The 18,289-nt window shown below is 46.2% G+C and overlaps 1 protein-coding gene across 13 annotated transcripts in view; it reads left to right on the top strand.

Annotated features, from left to right (window-relative positions):
* ddx4 (DEAD (Asp-Glu-Ala-Asp) box polypeptide 4) overlaps positions 1-18,289 on the top strand; it is a 124,077-nt gene that overhangs the window by 62,045 nt on the left and 43,743 nt on the right. For all 13 annotated transcript variants that reach the window (XM_069924389.1, XM_069924385.1, XM_069924396.1 and 10 more), the window contains 2 exons: positions 15,817-15,873; positions 18,179-18,220. In XM_069924389.1, coding sequence (XP_069780490.1) covers positions 15,817-15,873; positions 18,179-18,220 — 99 coding nt within the window. The remainder of the gene's footprint in view (positions 1-15,816; positions 15,874-18,178; positions 18,221-18,289) is intronic.

Raw genomic sequence — 18,289 nt, forward strand, 5'->3', positions numbered from 1 at the left:
AGTCGGTAGAAGACCAGTACACCAGGTTCCGCCAGTTTCTTCTTGACACATTAGAACTTATCAGGCATGAGCGTGGCATGCGTCTTTTGAACATGGAAGGGCAATGTGACAAGATTCCATCAGATCTGATGAATGAGATGCTGGCATTGTCAGTTGGTCATTCCCATTCCCTGCTTTTCGAAACCTTATTTCTGATAAAACTTCCAGCTCATGTTGCCATACCCATTGGTAACATGGATTTCTGCCATAACCATGACGTGGCTCGAGAGGCTGACAGGCTCTATCGTACTCCTACACGATTCTGAAAAATTTTTACAATTGACTATTAAAACCCTTCCAACTGACTCATATACCGACTCGAAAGTAAAATGTAAGTTCTTATGAATTAAAATCGCCATCCCTCTAGCTTTTGAATTGAAAGAATACATGACCTATTCTACCTAATCTCTTTTCAACTTTTGATTTTTACTTTCAGTTAAATGCATTTCTTGCAAAAATACAATATCAACTTTAAATTTCTGAATATGTTAATACCCTCCTGTGTTTAATTGAATTATTGAGCCCATTCGCATTCAATGCAGCAAATTTTAAATTAGCCACCTACTATATAATCACCATAATCCATGTGGCTGGATCTCCATCTCAACAAAATAAAACAACACTTCTCCTCAAAGATTAATAAATGGGTATGTGTTTTTTCAAAAAAAAATCCAACCCCCCCCTCCCTCAATTACCAAGTTCTACTCCCCTAAAACACTGGTAACGGTCCGAGCCACTAAGCGAATGACGGTTTTGTCTGAGGTACAATGAGACTACATCTCCCCTAGACAGATTAATCACATAAAAGTCCGTATCTTCAAGTGTGATTACCTTCTTCCAGTTCTTTATTCACTTGTTCATCATCCATTGAAACTTGAGAATCACCTGAATCCTTCTGCTGCGACTCTTCTAACTGATCTTTCTTCACTTTTTTTTCCCTTCTGAAATCCATTTCCATTCTTTTTAATTTGAGGTGGCAAAGATTGACCTTTCTTAAGATCTGGCCAAGACTTTGTAAACTCCAAAGCTTCTCTATCATCAAAAAATCGAGAGTCATACTTCCCATAGAAAACTTTTAGAACTACAGGAAATCTAAAAGCAAATTTATAACCTTTCTGTCAAAGAACCGCTTTCGCTGAATTAAATTCTTTATGCTTTTAATAATATTTTGACTGAGATCTGCATAAAAGAAGACTTCAGTTTTGAACCATCAAAGGACCTCCATGTTGCCTTGCATTCTGGACTGCCTATTTTATAATTGACTCTCTCCTGATATCTGACACCTGATCAAAACAGATTGAGATGGTTGACCAGCCATTGTTTATTTTTCTCAAACTTCAATGTGCTCTGTCCAACTCCAAACCATCCTGAAACCTTTCAGCTCCCAACACATCTGGTATCCATTTTTGAAAAAAAACTTTTACCAGTTCCGACCCCTCAAAATCTTCAGGTAATCCCACAATCTTCACTTTCTTCCTATGACTCTCATTCTCCAATGAATCAGTTTTCTTCAATAAATGAGCTGTCTCAATCCTGCATCGCATAAAAGAATCATCATACATGTTGAATTTTTTTGACATTGTCCAATATCACTGACACAACCCTCCAACTTCCATTTTAACTTTTCTTGAACTTTATCCACCACTTTTGCATAATACGCTACATCAGCTTTAACAGTGGAAATATCTTCCATAACATTAGCCAATTTACTATTAACAGATGTAAAGCCTGATGAAATTTGCTGTGACATTTCTTCCTCTTGATCACTGGCCAGCTCTTCTTCAGAGGTGATTTCTTGCTGCTTCTCCTCTCTCCCTTTACAAACTCCTTTAATTCTTTATTCTGCCACTTTGACTCTCCTCTCCCCCTTCCCTCGGGTCTAGGGCCTGCTCTCTGCCGATCCTGACTCACTGGACCGACGAGCATTGGCCCCACCCTTGGTCAAAAATACTCTGAATAGTGCACATGTGCACTGATTCTTCAACATCTGTAGGAAATTGTCGGGTACCAACTTGTCCAGACTCTGTGATCTAGGTGCCGACGTCGCAGTCAGGGTCACTGACTGTCGACACTGGGTGTGAGGAGGAGAAATATTTGAGGTCCCTGGTTCCAACTCCAAGGTAGGCTGAACTTCTTCTAAACTTACCGATTGTTTCAAAATCACTTTCTTAATCGTTTGAGTTCTAGTTTTCTTCATTCTAGTAGTTAGCTACTTATAGTAAAACTTAAACTTTATAGTAAAACTTAAACTTTATATTTTTAAAGGGTACTGAAAAACAGGTTTTTATGCAAATCTGCTGGGAGAGATGTTCAATCTCGTCTCTCCCCTACGCCATCGCACCACGCCCCCAAGAGTTTAATTTTAGGCCTTATTTTATTGGTTGGATTAAGACTATATAAAAGTCCTACTGCTAGAATGGACAAGTATCTTCACCTTTTACGTTATCTAGGTCAACTAGACAAGGCTCTATTTGCGTTGGCTATTGAACCCTTAGCTCAGATGATTAGACAAGATAGTAATATTGAGGGTATTTAGGTGAAAGCTGTTTGCAGATGATATTTTGATATATTTACCACAACCTTAAGTCTTTGGGGAGTCTGCATGATAGATTGGAGCAATACGGTGAAGTATCGGGATATAAAATTAACTGGGAAAAGAGTGAAATTATTCCTTTAGCTGAAATGGATTATTTGCTTTGTCGGCATATTGTGAAATTTAAGTGGTCCAACTGGATAAAGTATTTGAGTGTTATAATAGATAGTAATTATAATCATTTATATGAACTGAATTAGTTACCTTTATTGTCTAAAATTAAATATGATTTAAATTGGTGAAAGATTTACTTATAACATTAATAGGACATGTTAAAATTGTATTAAAATGAATCTTTCCCCAAATTCAATATCTTTTTCAATCTATTCCTTGTAAGATTCCTCAAATTTTTTTTGAAGATTGGAATGCTTTGGTGAGGAAGTTTTTGTAGAAAGACAAAATGGTAAGGGTGTCATTACAGAAATTAACTTGGAAGTATGCATTAGGAGGTTTGCAACTTCCAAATTTTCAAAATTAGGAATCAGCTCAGTTGAAATTTATTAATAGGATGTTTGAAGTGGATAAACCTCTGATATGGGCTAATATTGAATTATCTCAGATTGGCGAGAAGATGATGGATCAGTTTATCTATATATGGAATTCTCAGTTATTAAGTAATTATAATTTGCCTGTGTTAAAACATTTAATAGAATTATGGAATAAAATAATGAAACTATATGTACTCAAGGCAAAATCTGTTTCAAAATAACTTTTTTTCGTTTTATACTTAATAATCAACTTCTGAAGTTGTGGGAACAAAGGAATCAAATTGGTAGAAGATTGTTATGAAGCAGGATATTTTATTTCATTCCAAAGAATGAAAGAGAAATATGAAATATCTTGAATACTCTTTTTCTTATTATCAAGTTAAAGCATTATTGGATAATTTTGGGCGTACATTATGGTTACCTAGGTAGTCTAAATTTGAAATTTTACTTACTGATGGTGGTAAGAAAGGTTTATATCTGAGATGTATGTTTAATGCAGAAGAAAATTATCAAGCTGGATGTTTATAAATCTAAATTAAAATGGGGAAAAAGATTTGTCAATATCTCTTTCTCAGGATGATATTATGTGAGGACAGTATGACTAAAATTTTAAATGTAAGGTATAGATTGGTTCATTATTTTCTTCATCAGTTATACTTAAATCAGGAGAAATTAAGGAAATTAAGTATTTCTTCAGATTTATGTTTTAAATGTCATAAGGAAGTTGTTTCTTTTCTGCACTCTACTTGGTTATGCGAGACAGTGAAACCCTTTTGGAATAGAATTGAGGAACTTTTAGAAGCTATTTTTAAATTTAAAATTTCACTTGACCCTTTTATTGGGTTATATTAATAAATTGAGCTTGGAGTTAAAATTGTATAAATTTCAAATTGCTTTTTTGAGATTAGCCTTAGCTGTGACTAGAAAATGTTTGGCAATTACTTGGAAAAATGAGACTAATTTGCGTATTCAGCGATGGCATTTGGAAATGAGATATCGTATTCTGTTGCAAAAGATAATGTACAATTTACATAATAATTATGTAATAATTGTACTTTTATTGTTAAAACCTGGAGCCCATATATGGAGGGTATATGTGGTTGGATTATTAATTTTTTTTCCATGCATTGATAGTGTTGCTCCAAACCATGGCAAATAATTGAAGGATGTGACGTTATTTGATCTCTTCTTTCTTTCTCCTAGTTCTTTCCTTTTTTTGGGGTAGTTTCAAGGGCGATTAGGAGGGATGGGTTAGGGTAGGTGTGGGGGGTTGTAAGGGGTAAAATATATATTTGTGTGCATTTTTATTGTATGATTTATTAATTATTATTCATAAATATTTTTTAAATGAGGGGAAATTTAATGTACCTGGCAATACTTTATTTTGTTATGTGACAGATTATGTTGTGTTTGTATTGTATATGTTTTTGGGAGATAAATTGTCCAGGTTTTTTTTAAGAGTAGGTCACAGACAAACACTTCAAAACAGATCTTATTTAAAATACTGGAGCTCTGCTCATGATAGACATTTTGACCCCAGAGCCTTTGCAAAAGTGTTGGAGAGTGCCCAAGAGACTTGACTAATGGATTGTTGCTTACAAAAAAAAACATCAGATGAAAGAACTTGTCAGAGCCGCAGACTGTCTGGAGAGGAACTTGCTTTTCTAGGAGGGTCATTTGGTTTTGCAAGCAGAGAGAGTTAAACAGGCTTTCTCTGTGTATGTGTGTGAGAGAGAGAGAGAGAGAGAGATCGATCAGTTTTGCAGTTTTAGTCAGCAGCAGCAACTGGGACTGGAACAGGACAAGCTGACAGGCTTGTGGAAATCCCTATTTTGGAAGACTGGTTGTGAATGCTTAGTTCAGCCTGGTCAAAGCCCTTGTGGTTCATGCAAGAGGAGAGGACTGGCTGTCTAATGTTTCACTTGAATAACAGAAACAAGAAGGAACTCTGTGGTGACCTGAAAGAAAGAGGTAATCATCTGGAAAACCCTGATGGGGCAAGATTCTGAAGTGGCTGGATACTGAAGTGGCTGATTAAAAAGGAATCAGTTGTGGGGTCCATTGTTCAACAAATCTCTCTGAAAACCAACAAAAATCTTCCTGAGCGGTAACCATTTTCCTTTCAAGCACCAAAGCCTGGTGAAATTTATTAATTTTAAATTCTGTGCACACTATAAGAATTGCCTGCAACCAGTGAACTTGGAGGAATGAGAAGTGAGATTGGACTGTGAATCAAAGAACTTTTCTGAACTTACACACACATTACATGTGCGCTTAGAATTAGAAGGGGATTAAGTTAGGTTAGTTAAGTCAATAGTGATAAGTTAAAATGTGATTTTGTTTTCATGTTTAAAGATAATTAAAAGCAACTTTTGTTTGTAATGATTTGTCTTGGTGAATATCTATTGCTGCTGGGTTTTGGCGTCCTCTGGGCTCGTAACAGTTATTTCCAAGTTGAAGCTTTTTTTAATCTGCCAAAATAGGACCCACATTGATGTTGCCTCATCAATTTGAATTAAAATTGCTGATTTATAATGCTACTTTAAATTTTATTTCAGTAATATATAATTTATTTGAAATTAAGGTCCCCAAAATTGGGGTGCATAAATCTAGATTAAGATGGGATATAGATATAGGGATATAGAGAGCAGCAGCGGCCCCGGCCCCGGTCCGGGCGAAGGGTAGACGGCGGCGGCCCCGATACGGGCAGGAGCAAGGGGGAGACGGCGGCCCCGGCCTCGGTCGTGTGAGGCAGGCGGAGGCCCCGATACGGGCAGAGAGTGGGAGGCGGCGGCCCCAGTCCGGGCACAGGGAGAGCAGCAGCGGCCCCGGCCTCGGTCCGGGCAAAGGGTAGACGGCGGCGGCCCCGATACGGGCAGGAGCAAGGGGGAGACGGCGGCCCCGGCCTCGGTCGAGTGAGGCAGGCGGAGGCCCCGGTCCGGGCAGGGAGTGGGAGGCGGCGGCCCCAGTCCAGGCACAGGGTGAACTGCGGCGGCCTCGGCCCCGGTCCGGGCAGTATGGACCGACCTAGGAGGGGAGGCAGACCCCTCCAGCCCGGGTAAGAAACCTGCATAGGAGAAGGACACTCCGTTATAAAACCTACGTCCCAAGGACCTCGCTGCCACGTCCCAGCTTGCTTGGCCACGTCACACGAACCATGGGTGTAAAGGGTGGGGCCAGTACTGCGCGCACTGCACTCCACCTAAAAGCTCCTTTGCGCAGGCCCGAGGACAGGTCCACGTCCTCCCCCTCAACGTCCTCCCCCTCAACGTCCTCCCCCTCAACGTCCTCCCCCTCAACGTCCTCCCCCTCAACGTCCTCCCCCTCAACGTCCTCCCCCTCCACGTCCTCCCCCTCAACGTCCTCCCCCTCAACGTCCTCCCCCTCAACGTCCTCCCCCTCAACGTCCTCCCCCTCAACGTCCTCCCCCTCCACGTCCTCCCCCTCCACGTCCTCCCCCTCCACGTCCTCCCCCTCCACGTCCTCCCCCTCCACGTCCTCCCCCTCCACGTCCTCCCCCTCCACGTCCTCCCCCTCCACGTCCTCCCCCTCCACGTCCTCCCCCTCCACGTCCTCCCCCTCCACGTCCTCCCCCTCCACGTCCTCCCCCTCCACGTCCTCCCCCTCCACGTCCTCCCCCTCCACGTCCTCCCCCTCCACGTCCTCCCCCTCCACGTCCTCCCCCTCCACGTCCTCCCCCTCCACGTCCTCCCCCTCCACGTCCTCCCCCTCCACGTCCTCCCCCTCCACGTCCTCCCCCTCCACGTCCTCCCCCTCCACGTCCTCCCCCTCCACGTCCTCCCCCTCCACGTCCTCCCCCTCCACGTCCTCCCCCTCCACGTCCTCCCCCTCCACGTCCTCCCCCTCCACGTCCTCCCCCTCCACGTCCTCCCCCTCCACGTCCTCCCCCTCCACGTCCTCCCCCTCCACGTCCTCCCCCTCCACGTCCTCCCCCTCCACGTCCTCCCCCTCCACGTCCTCCCCCTCCACGTCCTCCCCCTCCACGTCCTCCCCCTCCACGTCCTCCCCCTCCACGTCCTCCCCCTCCACGTCCTCCCCCTCCACGTCCTCCCCCTCCACGTCCTCCCCCTCCACGTCCTCCCCCTCCACGTCCTCCCCCTCCACGTCCTCCCCCTCCACGTCCTCCCCCTCCACGTCCTCCCCCTCCACGTCCTCCCCCTCCACGTCCTCCCCCTCCACGTCCTCCCCCTCCACGTCCTCCCCCTCCACGTCCTCCCCCTCCACGTCCTCCCCCTCCACGTCCTCCCCCTCCACGTCCTCCCCCTCCACGTCCTCCCCCTCCACGTCCTCCCCCTCCACGTCCTCCCCCTCCACGTCCTCCCCCTCCACGTCCTCCCCCTCCACGTCCTCCCCCTCCACGTCCTCCCCCTCCACGTCCTCCCCCTCCACGTCCTCCCCCTCCACGTCCTCCCCCTCCACGTCCTCCCCCTCCACGTCCTCCCCCTCCACGTCCTCCCCCTCCACGTCCTCCCCCTCCACGTCCTCCCCCTCCACGTCCTCCCCCTCCACGTCCTCCCCCTCCACGTCCTCCCCCTCCACGTCCTCCCCCTCCACGTCCTCCCCCTCCACGTCCTCCCCCTCCACGTCCTCCCCCTCCACGTCCTCCCCCTCCACGTCCTCCCCCTCCACGTCCTCCCCCTCCACGTCCTCCCCCTCCACGTCCTCCCCCTCCACGTCCTCCCCCTCCACGTCCTCCCCCTCCACGTCCTCCCCCTCCACGTCCTCCCCCTCCACGTCCTCCCCCTCCACGTCCTCCCCCTCCACGTCCTCCCCCTCCACGTCCTCCCCCTCCACGTCCTCCCCCTCCACGTCCTCCCCCTCCACGTCCTCCCCCTCCACGTCCTCCCCCTCCACGTCCTCCCCCTCCACGTCCTCCCCCTCCACGTCCTCCCCCTCCACGTCCTCCCCCTCCACGTCCTCCCCCTCCACGTCCTCCCCCTCCACGTCCTCCCCCTCCACGTCCTCCCCCTCCACGTCCTCCCCCTCCACGTCCTCCCCCTCCACGTCCTCCCCCTCCACGTCCTCCCCCTCCACGTCCTCCCCCTCCACGTCCTCCCCCTCCACGTCCTCCCCCTCCACGTCCTCCCCCTCCACGTCCTCCCCCTCCACGTCCTCCCCCTCCACGTCCTCCCCCTCCACGTCCTCCCCCTCCACGTCCTCCCCCTCCACGTCCTCCCCCTCCACGTCCTCCCCCTCCACGTCCTCCCCCTCCACGTCCTCCCCCTCCACGTCCTCCCCCTCCACGTCCTCCCCCTCCACGTCCTCCCCCTCCACGTCCTCCCCCTCCACGTCCTCCCCCTCCACGTCCTCCCCCTCCACGTCCTCCCCCTCCACGTCCTCCCCCTCCACGTCCTCCCCCTCCACGTCCTCCCCCTCCACGTCCTCCCCCTCCACGTCCTCCCCCTCCACGTCCTCCCCCTCCACGTCCTCCCCCTCCACGTCCTCCCCCTCCACGTCCTCCCCCTCCACGTCCTCCCCCTCCACGTCCTCCCCCTCCACGTCCTCCCCCTCCACGTCCTCCCCCTCCACGTCCTCCCCCTCCACGTCCTCCCCCTCCACGTCCTCCCCCTCCACGTCCTCCCCCTCCACGTCCTCCCCCTCCACGTCCTCCCCCTCCACGTCCTCCCCCTCCACGTCCTCCCCCTCCACGTCCTCCCCCTCCACGTCCTCCCCCTCCACGTCCTCCCCCTCCACGTCCTCCCCCTCCACGTCCTCCCCCTCCACGTCCTCCCCCTCCACGTCCTCCCCCTCCACGTCCTCCCCCTCCACGTCCTCCCCCTCCACGTCCTCCCCCTCCACGTCCTCCCCCTCCACGTCCTCCCCCTCCACGTCCTCCCCCTCCACGTCCTCCCCCTCCACGTCCTCCCCCTCCACGTCCTCCCCCTCCACGTCCTCCCCCTCCACGTCCTCCCCCTCCACGTCCTCCCCCTCCACGTCCTCCCCCTCCACGTCCTCCCCCTCCACGTCCTCCCCCTCCACGTCCTCCCCCTCCACGTCCTCCCCCTCCACGTCCTCCCCCTCCACGTCCTCCCCCTCCACGTCCTCCCCCTCCACGTCCTCCCCCTCCACGTCCTCCCCCTCCACGTCCTCCCCCTCCACGTCCTCCCCCTCCACGTCCTCCCCCTCCACGTCCTCCCCCTCCACGTCCTCCCCCTCCACGTCCTCCCCCTCCACGTCCTCCCCCTCCACGTCCTCCCCCTCCACGTCCTCCCCCTCCACGTCCTCCCCCTCCACGTCCTCCCCCTCCACGTCCTCCCCCTCCACGTCCTCCCCCTCCACGTCCTCCCCCTCCACGTCCTCCCCCTCCACGTCCTCCCCCTCCACGTCCTCCCCCTCCACGTCCTCCCCCTCCACGTCCTCCCCCTCCACGTCCTCCCCCTCCACGTCCTCCCCCTCAAAAGATGCTCACAAACTCAAGCTAGCATGCTGGAACATCAGAACCATGCTAGACAAGGCTGACAGCCATCGACCTGAACGTCGGTCTGCCCTCATTGCACATGAACTCCTCAGACTTGACATCGACATAGCCGCTCTCAGTGAAGTCCGCCTGGCAGATGTAGGCAGCCTCCAAGAACGCGGCGCGGGCTACACACTCTACTGGTCTGGCAAGCCTTCGGATGAACGACGCCTATCTGGTGTAGGCTTCATGGTCAAGAGCTTCATTGCCTCCAAACTCGAAAACCTTCCAACAGGCCTCTCGGACCGAATCATGTCCATGCGACTCCCACTTCAAAACAAGCGTCACATCACCCTCATCAGTGTCTATGCTCCAACCCTCCAGGCGGAACCAACAGAAAAGAACAAGTTCTACACCGACCTGCGCAACCTCATCCAACGTACCCCTACAGCCGACAAGGTTGTCATCCTGGGCGACTTCAACGCTCGTGTCGGCAAAGACTCAGAAACCTGGCCAGGAATCCTGGGCAAGCATGGCGTCGGCAAGTGCAATGACAATGGGCGCCTCCTGTTGGAGCTCTGCGCAGAACAGCGGCTTGTCATTACAAACACCCTTTTTCAGCAGAGGGACAGCCTTAAGACCACCTGGATGCATCCCCGATCCAAACACTGGCACCTCCTGGACTACATCCTGGTGCGAGAAAGTGACAAACAAGATGTGCTCCACACCAGGGTCATGCCTAGCGCGGAATGCCACACTGACCACCGGCTGGTTCGCTGCAAGCTCAACCTTCACTTCAAGCCAAAGCCCAGGAACAATAAAGCCCCCAGAAAGAGGTTCAATGTTGGAAAACTGCAGTCAGACGAAGCGAGAGGAAACTTCCAGGCAAACCTCAAAGCAAAGCTCGACGTTGCAACCCGCCTCACGGACCCGTCCCCTGAAACCCTCTGGGATCAGTTGAAGACGACCATACTGCAATCCACTGAAGAGGTACTGGGCTTCTCCTCCAGGAAAAACAAGGACTGGTTTGACGAAAACAGCCAGGAAATCCAGGAGCTGCTGGCAAAGAAGCGAGCTGCCCACCAGGCTCACCTTACAAAGCCGTCCTGTCCAGAGAAGAAACAAGCCTTCCGTCGCGCATGCAGCCATCTTCAGCGCAAACTCCGGGAGATCCAAAATGAGTGGTGGACTAGCCTCGCCAAACGAACACAGCTCAGGGCGGACATTGGCGACTTCAGGGGTTTCTACGAGGCTCTAAAGGCTGTGTACGGCCCCTCACCCCAAGTCCAAAGCCCGCTGCACAGCTCAGACGGCAAAGTCCTCCTCAGCGACAAGATCTCCATCCTCAACCGATGGTCAGAACACTTCCAATCTCTTTTCAGTGCCAACTGCTCAGTCCAAGATTCCGCCCTGCTCCAGCTCCCTCAACAGCCCCTAAGGCTAGAGCTGGATGAGGTTCCCACCCTGGATGAGACATATAAGGCAATCGAACAACTGAAAAGTGGCAAAGCAGCAGGTATGGATGGAATCCCCCCAGAAGTCTGGAAGGCTGGCGGCAAAACTCTGCATGCCAAACTGCATGAGTTTTTCAAGCTTTGTTGGGACAAAGGTAAACTGCCTCAGGATCTTCGTGATGCCACCATCATCACCCTGTACAAAAACAAAGGCGAGAAATCAGACTGCTCAAACTACAGGGGAATCACGTTGCTCTCCATTGCAGGCAAAATCTTCGCTAGGATTCTACTAAATAGAATAATACCTAGTGTCGCCGAGAATATTCTCCCAGAATCACAGTGCGGCTTTCGCGCAAACAGAGGAACCACTGACATGGTCTTTGCCCTCAGACAGCTCCAAGAAAAGTGCAGAGAACAAAACAAAGGACTCTACATCACCTTTGTTGACCTCACCAAAGCCTTCGACACCGTGAGCAGGAAAGGGCTTTGGCAAATACTAGAGCGCATCGTTGTCTCCGCTCCATCCTCAACATCCATTGGAGCGCTTACACCCCTAACGTCGAAGTACTCGAGATGGCAGAGGTCGACAGCATCGAGTCCACGCTGCTGAAGATCCAGCTGCGCTGGATGGGTCACGTCTCCAGAATGGAGGACCATCGCCTTCCCAAGATCGTATTATATGGCGAGCTCTCCACTGGCCACCGTGACAGAGGTGCACCAAAGAAAAGGTACAAGGACTGCCTAAAGAAATCTCTTGGTGCCTGCCACATTGACCACCGCCAGTGGGCTGATAACGCCTCAAACCGTGCATCTTGGCGCCTCACAGTTTGGCGGGCAGCAACCTCCTTTGAAGAAGACCGCAGAGCCCACCTCACTGACAAAAGGCAAAGGAGGAAAAACCCAACCCCAACCAACCAATTTTCCCTTGCAACCGCTGCAATCGTGTCTGCCTGTCCCACATCGGACTTGTCAGCCACAAACGAGCCTGCAGCTGACGTGGACTTTTTACTCCCTCCATAAATCTTCGTCCGCGAAGCCAAGCCAAAGAAGAAGATATAAATACTTAAATAAGTGAAAAGGATTGGACAGAGTTATGTAAGAAGAATATTACTAAACTTAGAAATGTGAGATATAGATTAGTTCAATATAATATTTTTACATCAATTATATTTGACTCCACAAAATTTAAATAGATTAAATACTGCCATATCAGATTTGTTTTAGATGTAGATGTGTGGCACAAGACCAAAATTAAATATTTTCCAAATTGAACTTGTGTTAATTGGTTTAGCACATTGATTCTCAACCTTTTTTTGCCTTGGGCCTCACTTTAATTTTTCAAAAAAACGTACATCCCTCCATTAGTGGGGAAAAAAGTAATATATTCAAAAGAAGTTTTAATTAAATAATTTACTGCAAGTATATTTCAGGAATACACTGGAATATATATTTCATAATCAATTTCTACTTCAATATGTCAATCATCTCAAGCACATATTCAACAATTGTTATCACTTCAGTGGGAACCTTGTCCCTGACGCTGGATGCAGACAACCTTAAATCACCACATTTTGTAATTTCCAGTTGGTTTCTCTTAGCTTGCTGTTTTGAGAAAAAAATGATATTGTTGGTTTAATCAGTCTCTCCCCAATCGTATGATTCTTCCCATGTTTTGCTCTCCGAGCTAGCTTCAAGGATGCGATTCAGGGCTGTAGTTTGTGCAGCGAGTAATTAAATGATTTTAAAAAAAACTATTTTCAAACTTTCAATGATTTAAAATATTCCAATTTTGAATTGACATGGTTCAAATGAGCTTCAAGATGGCCTGTTTTCATTGAATCATTTGTCGGTCTGTTGGCATAATAAGCAAAAAGGTGCATGTTCATCATGTACAGTAGGTATAAACCCAAACTTCAAGAACTACTGAATATTGACGAACCTTTTGCTTGCTTGGTCTGCTCATTTTGAATATACAACAGCGTGAGCTCACTGAAATAGATTAATCAATCTTTCATGTCTTAGAATTGGAAAAAGTAATATAAGTAATGATCAGATCAAAGGAAGAATACTGATCCTGAAATAAAACACCAGTGCGTTTTCTGATTTTTTTTCTCTTGCAGAGAGTGCATGAAAACTGCGCTAGCCGTGTGCTTTACTTTCTGGGGTCCCTATTTTTGGCGTCCCCTTCAGGCTGGAGCCTGGGTCAGACCCCCCAGCCCCTACAGATCAACATCAATATGCTAGTGCACAAAATAAAAACAGGTACAGGTCTCACTCACTGCTGCACTTAAAAATTAAGGGGATGTGGTCGAAGAACTAATTGCTGAGATTGAAATCTTTGTCACCAATTTGGAATGGATGATAAGACTGGTCAGAAAAAATAATAATAATTTTAACCAAGGATAACAGTTAAAATAAGAGAAACAACAGAAGAGTAAATAAACCATATTTTATGAATATTAAAAAAACAGTGATTTTACTTGCAAGTTACCACAATTGTGATATACTGACAGTGTTGCAAAGTCCCATCTTTCACACCAACATAACGAGTTTATTTTTTAAAACCAACTCTTTAATTATTTCCCAAAATCTTCCTACGCCCCACTAAAATATTCTTAGGCCTCACGCCCCACCATTGGGTTGTATGCCCCACCATGAGAATCTATGGTTTAGAAGTTTTTAAGAAATGTATGGCAATATCATGGAAGTCAGAAATAGATTTAGGCATGCAAACTTCGTAGTTGTATACCATTAGAGAAAATTGCTTATAATCTTCGAGATTAAAAATGACATTTTAGGAAAATATGGAACCCATACAAAATTTTGGTTTGCATGTATGATTGATTCTTTTATTCTATAAATGTTTTTTCTTGGCATTCTGTTTTTTTTTCCTTAGGGTTGAGAGGGTGGCTTGAGGGGGATGGGAGGATGTATAGCACATGTATAATTTTTAAAAAATTATTTACAATTGAATATAATTTAATTATATTGTGGTTTAGTATCTATAAATAAAGTTTTTTTTTAAATTGGCATCGTGCATACAGATGGAAGGGAAACAAATAGAAGTGTCATGAAACATATGGAGATTAAGGAGGAGGAGGTGATTGCTGCCATACAATAAATAAAGGTCGACAAATTCCATGGGCTGGATATGATATTCTTTCAGACCTCGAGGGAGAAAAGTGTTGAAATTGCAGGGGTCCTGATGGATATATTCGAAATTTCCTTGGGCACGGGAGAAGTGCTGGAGGATTGGAGAGTAGCTCATGGCTTCCTGCTGTTTAAGAAGGGCTCCAAAAATAAACCTGTTATCTATAGGCCAGAGGGGCTGACGTCAGTAGTAGGTAAATTATTGGAAGGAGTTTTGAGAGATAGGATATATAGGTACAGTAAAACTTTGTTAGAACAAGGTAATTGGGGTCCTAGATTTCATACCACTTTACAGCCGAGTCGTGGAACAGATGCTTATGGTGTGATTCTGGAAGCAGGCAAACAGAGTACTGTGACTCAAACCCTACAATAAGACCTTTCTTTCTTTCTTTGGCTTGGCTTCGCGGACGAAGATTTATGGAGGGGGTAAAAAGTCCACGTCAGCTGCAGGCTCGTTTGTGGCTGACCAGTCCGATGCGGGACAGGCAGACACGATTGCAGCGGTTGCAAGGGAAAATTGGTTGGTTGGGGTTGGGTGTTGGGTTTTTCCTCCTTTGCCTTTTGTCAGTGAGGTGGGCTCTGCGGTCTTCTTCAAAGGAGGCTGCTGCCCGCCAAACTGTGAGGCGCCAAGATGCACGGTTTGAGGCGTTATCAGCCCACTGGCGGTGGTCAATGTGGCAGGCACCAAGAGATTTCTTTAGGCAGTCCTTGTACCTTTTCTTTGGTGCACCTCTGTCACGGTGGCCAGTGGAGAGCTCGCCATATAATACGATCTTGGGAAGGCGATGGTCCTCCATTCTGGAGACGTGACCCATCCAGCCACATATTAACATACACATCTTGTAAATGAGTCATAGAGTCCTTTTTTTGAGTTTGTGGCTGTTAGTCTGGCATCCTAAAATCAATGTTTGGGGTCCACAGAAACCCGCGCTATAAGCGATTCCGCGGATTAACGAATCATGTTCTAACGAGGTTTCACTATTTGAACAGCCATGTGCTGATTAATGACATTTATGTGTGTGGTAGGTTGTGTTTAACAAATCTTGTAGAGTTTTTCGACAAAGCTACCAAGAATGTTGATGAAGGAAAGGCTCTGTATGTTGTCTATATGGATTTTAGTAAAGCTTTTGACAACCTCGCACATGGGAGGTTAGTTAAGAAGGTTAAGGCACCAGGTATACATAGAGGGGTTGTAAACTAGATTTGAAACTGGGTGTGGGAGAAAACCTGGTAGTGGATTGTTGCCTCTTGGACGAGAGAACTGTGATGAGTGGTGTGCCTCAGGGTATTTGTGTTGGGACCATTGTGTTTGTTTATATTGATGGTCTGGATGATAACGTGGTAAATTGGATCAAGTTTGCTGATGACACAAAGATAGAATGCGTAGTGGATTTTCAAAGCTTGCAAATCTGGACTAACTGGGAGAATGGGCCAGTAAATGGATGATGGAGTTTAATGTATACAAAAGTGAGGTGTGGCATTTTGAAAGAACAAACCAAGAATGGATGTACATGGTGAATAGTAAGGCACTGAGGAGTGCGGTAGAACAGAGGGACCTGGGAATACAAATAAATAATTCCCTGAAAATGGTGTCACAGGTGGATAGAATTGTAAAGAGATCTTCTGGCATATTCAAATCTTACAATTTGTTCCAATTTTTAAAAATTATTTCAGGTGGTTACAGAGGTAGAAATGAAGAATATTTTTCTGGAGCCAATTCTAAATTGATTGGTGAGTTATTTTATATACTCTATAAACATTGACAGCACTGGATCACACCAGCAGATTGGAATACAGTAAAATCTCCATTATCCGGGGCATTCTATCAACCATAAAGTCAAGCAACTGGTAAAAATATCAGTAAATAAATAAATGCATTGAAAATAAATGAGAATAAATAACTTTTTAAAATAAGTTTAAAATTGTAAAAGTGTTCTCCAAAGCAATGCACAACATCTTGTGAGCAAACCTTCAGCCAGTGCAGCGCCCCCACTTGTGCCCTGCCTGCTGCAGCCATTGGAATAAAGTTGTGTTTCAATGAAATGGCGGCTCCGTGGATTAAGACCTATCCGATGCTGCTGGGGTGACTCTCCCAAAGTGTTTTTCTATCCCTGCCTAGTAAAAGTCTTCATCTTTTCTAGTCCATTTATCTGTTAACTGTGTGGGTTGGAGTGTTAACTATGATGGCGTCATGGTTAGCATAGCAGCTAGTGCAAAGCTTTTACAGCGTTTGCGAATGGGTTTTGAATTTAAAGGAATTTTCATGAAGGGCCTGACCAGGACACTGGCATGGAGGTGAGTTGACTTGCACCAGGTGCCTGACCTCTTCACCGGGGTGAATGCCACTCGTTGGTGGGGCTTCTCCCTATCCCTGACTCGTAAGAGTCTGTATCTTTTGAGTATTGGGTATATTTATAAGGCTTTATCTTTGAACTTGGGGGGGGGGGGAAGGTCATTGATTATGACAATAGTGCAGTTAGTGTAGCGACTAGCGCAACAATTTAAATTTTATTAGTTACAAAAGTTACTTGATTAAAATGAACTTCATATAATTATAGACTACAATACTGAATTTTTTCAAATTACTTTACATTTTGCCTTTTATTAATGCCAGTTTATTAGTAAGGCATTTGTAAGAGTGGGTCTCAGTCACTGGAAAAATTGCATTTCCTGCATCTGATCCACGTAGGTGCCAGATATTGGGGATTTTACTATATATGGTACTTCAGAGCTGATGTAGACAATTTAGCGCTTTTATCTTCGGCTAATCAGGTGATTGTTGCCAATCTGTATTCTGATTCTGCATTTTTATCATTTAGCATAATTTGCCTGAATACTTTTGGGAATTTTGAGGGGTAAAAAGACAGATTTGTACAAAATTATCACTCTCTGCTAGTTTTGTATTTGTTAAAATCCATTTCAAATTATTGGCCACTTTAGACTCTTTCACTAGAAAATTACTGAATTTCAAAGTTCTTCCTCATAATCTTTATTATTTTCTGAGGAAAACAATTGTTTACAGTAAGAGGTTAGAAGTTAAACTAACAAATTTACCATTCAGAAATTGAATGCACATTCTGCAGTTTGCATGACTTCAAAACTAAAAATGAAGTCTATTAACTAAATGTTGTCAATTTCCACCCTTGCTGCTGTGGTGTGTTCTGGATATTTGTTCACCTCAAAAATAAATTGTTACCTTTTTCCACTTGGGTGATGCAATTGATTTGATGTGGGGTTGAAAAAAAAAAATTAGTTGACTGAATAGAATTTGATCCAAGTCTCAAACTCCATCAACTTTACTTTCTTGCGTGGTAAGAACTTGGTGTTTATATACTGTTTTTTAAATGAAGATCTGGTTAAAATTTAAATGTATGTTTTGTGGTTGTGATTATGCCTTGATAAAAGGAAGATATGGGAGGGAGTCACTGAAAATATTTTACCAAACCACGATAATTAGAACTACAGAACACTGCAGCACAGAATTAGGCCATTCTAGTTCATGTCAAACTCTTTTGCCTGGTCCCATTAATGTGGAGCAAAGCCCTCCATTATCCTTCCATCCATAAATTTACCAAAGTTTTTCTTAAATGTTAAAACTGAGCCTGCATTTACTTCTTCAGCTGGCAACTCGTTCCACGCACTTGTCATTGTGCGAACAAGTTCCCCCTAAACATCTCACCTTTTACCCTTCACACAAGTTCTTGTCTCACCTAAACAGTGAAACAAGCCTGCTTGCATTGACTGTGAGTGAGGAAATTATTGACAGTTAATAAGCTGATGTTTGTTTTTCTTATCAGCAATCAATCTTGCAAATTGTTTCTGCTAAAAAAATAAAAGTATGAACTCTGAGGTCAAACAGCATCTGTGGAGGCAAAATCTGATGTGTTTAATCAAGATACTGTACTGGGACTCTGCAGCCATTTTTTGCCTTCACAGATGCTGCTCAGTCCCTCAAGTTCTTCCACTGTTTTTTCTCTTTTATTACAGATTTTGGCATCTCCAGTCTCTTCTAATATAAATAGAATGTTTATTTCAGGTTGGAATTCCAGGAATGCGGATGGTGACAATGAAAATCAAGGTAATATCTGATAATAAACTTGTACAGTATTAACAGGAAAATGCTTGCAATGCTCAAAAGGTTTGGCTG

This window comes from Narcine bancroftii, chromosome 3, assembly GCF_036971445.1.
Source record: "Narcine bancroftii isolate sNarBan1 chromosome 3, sNarBan1.hap1, whole genome shotgun sequence".
In the NCBI taxonomy this organism is placed as follows: Eukaryota; Metazoa; Chordata; class Chondrichthyes; order Torpediniformes; family Narcinidae; genus Narcine; species Narcine bancroftii.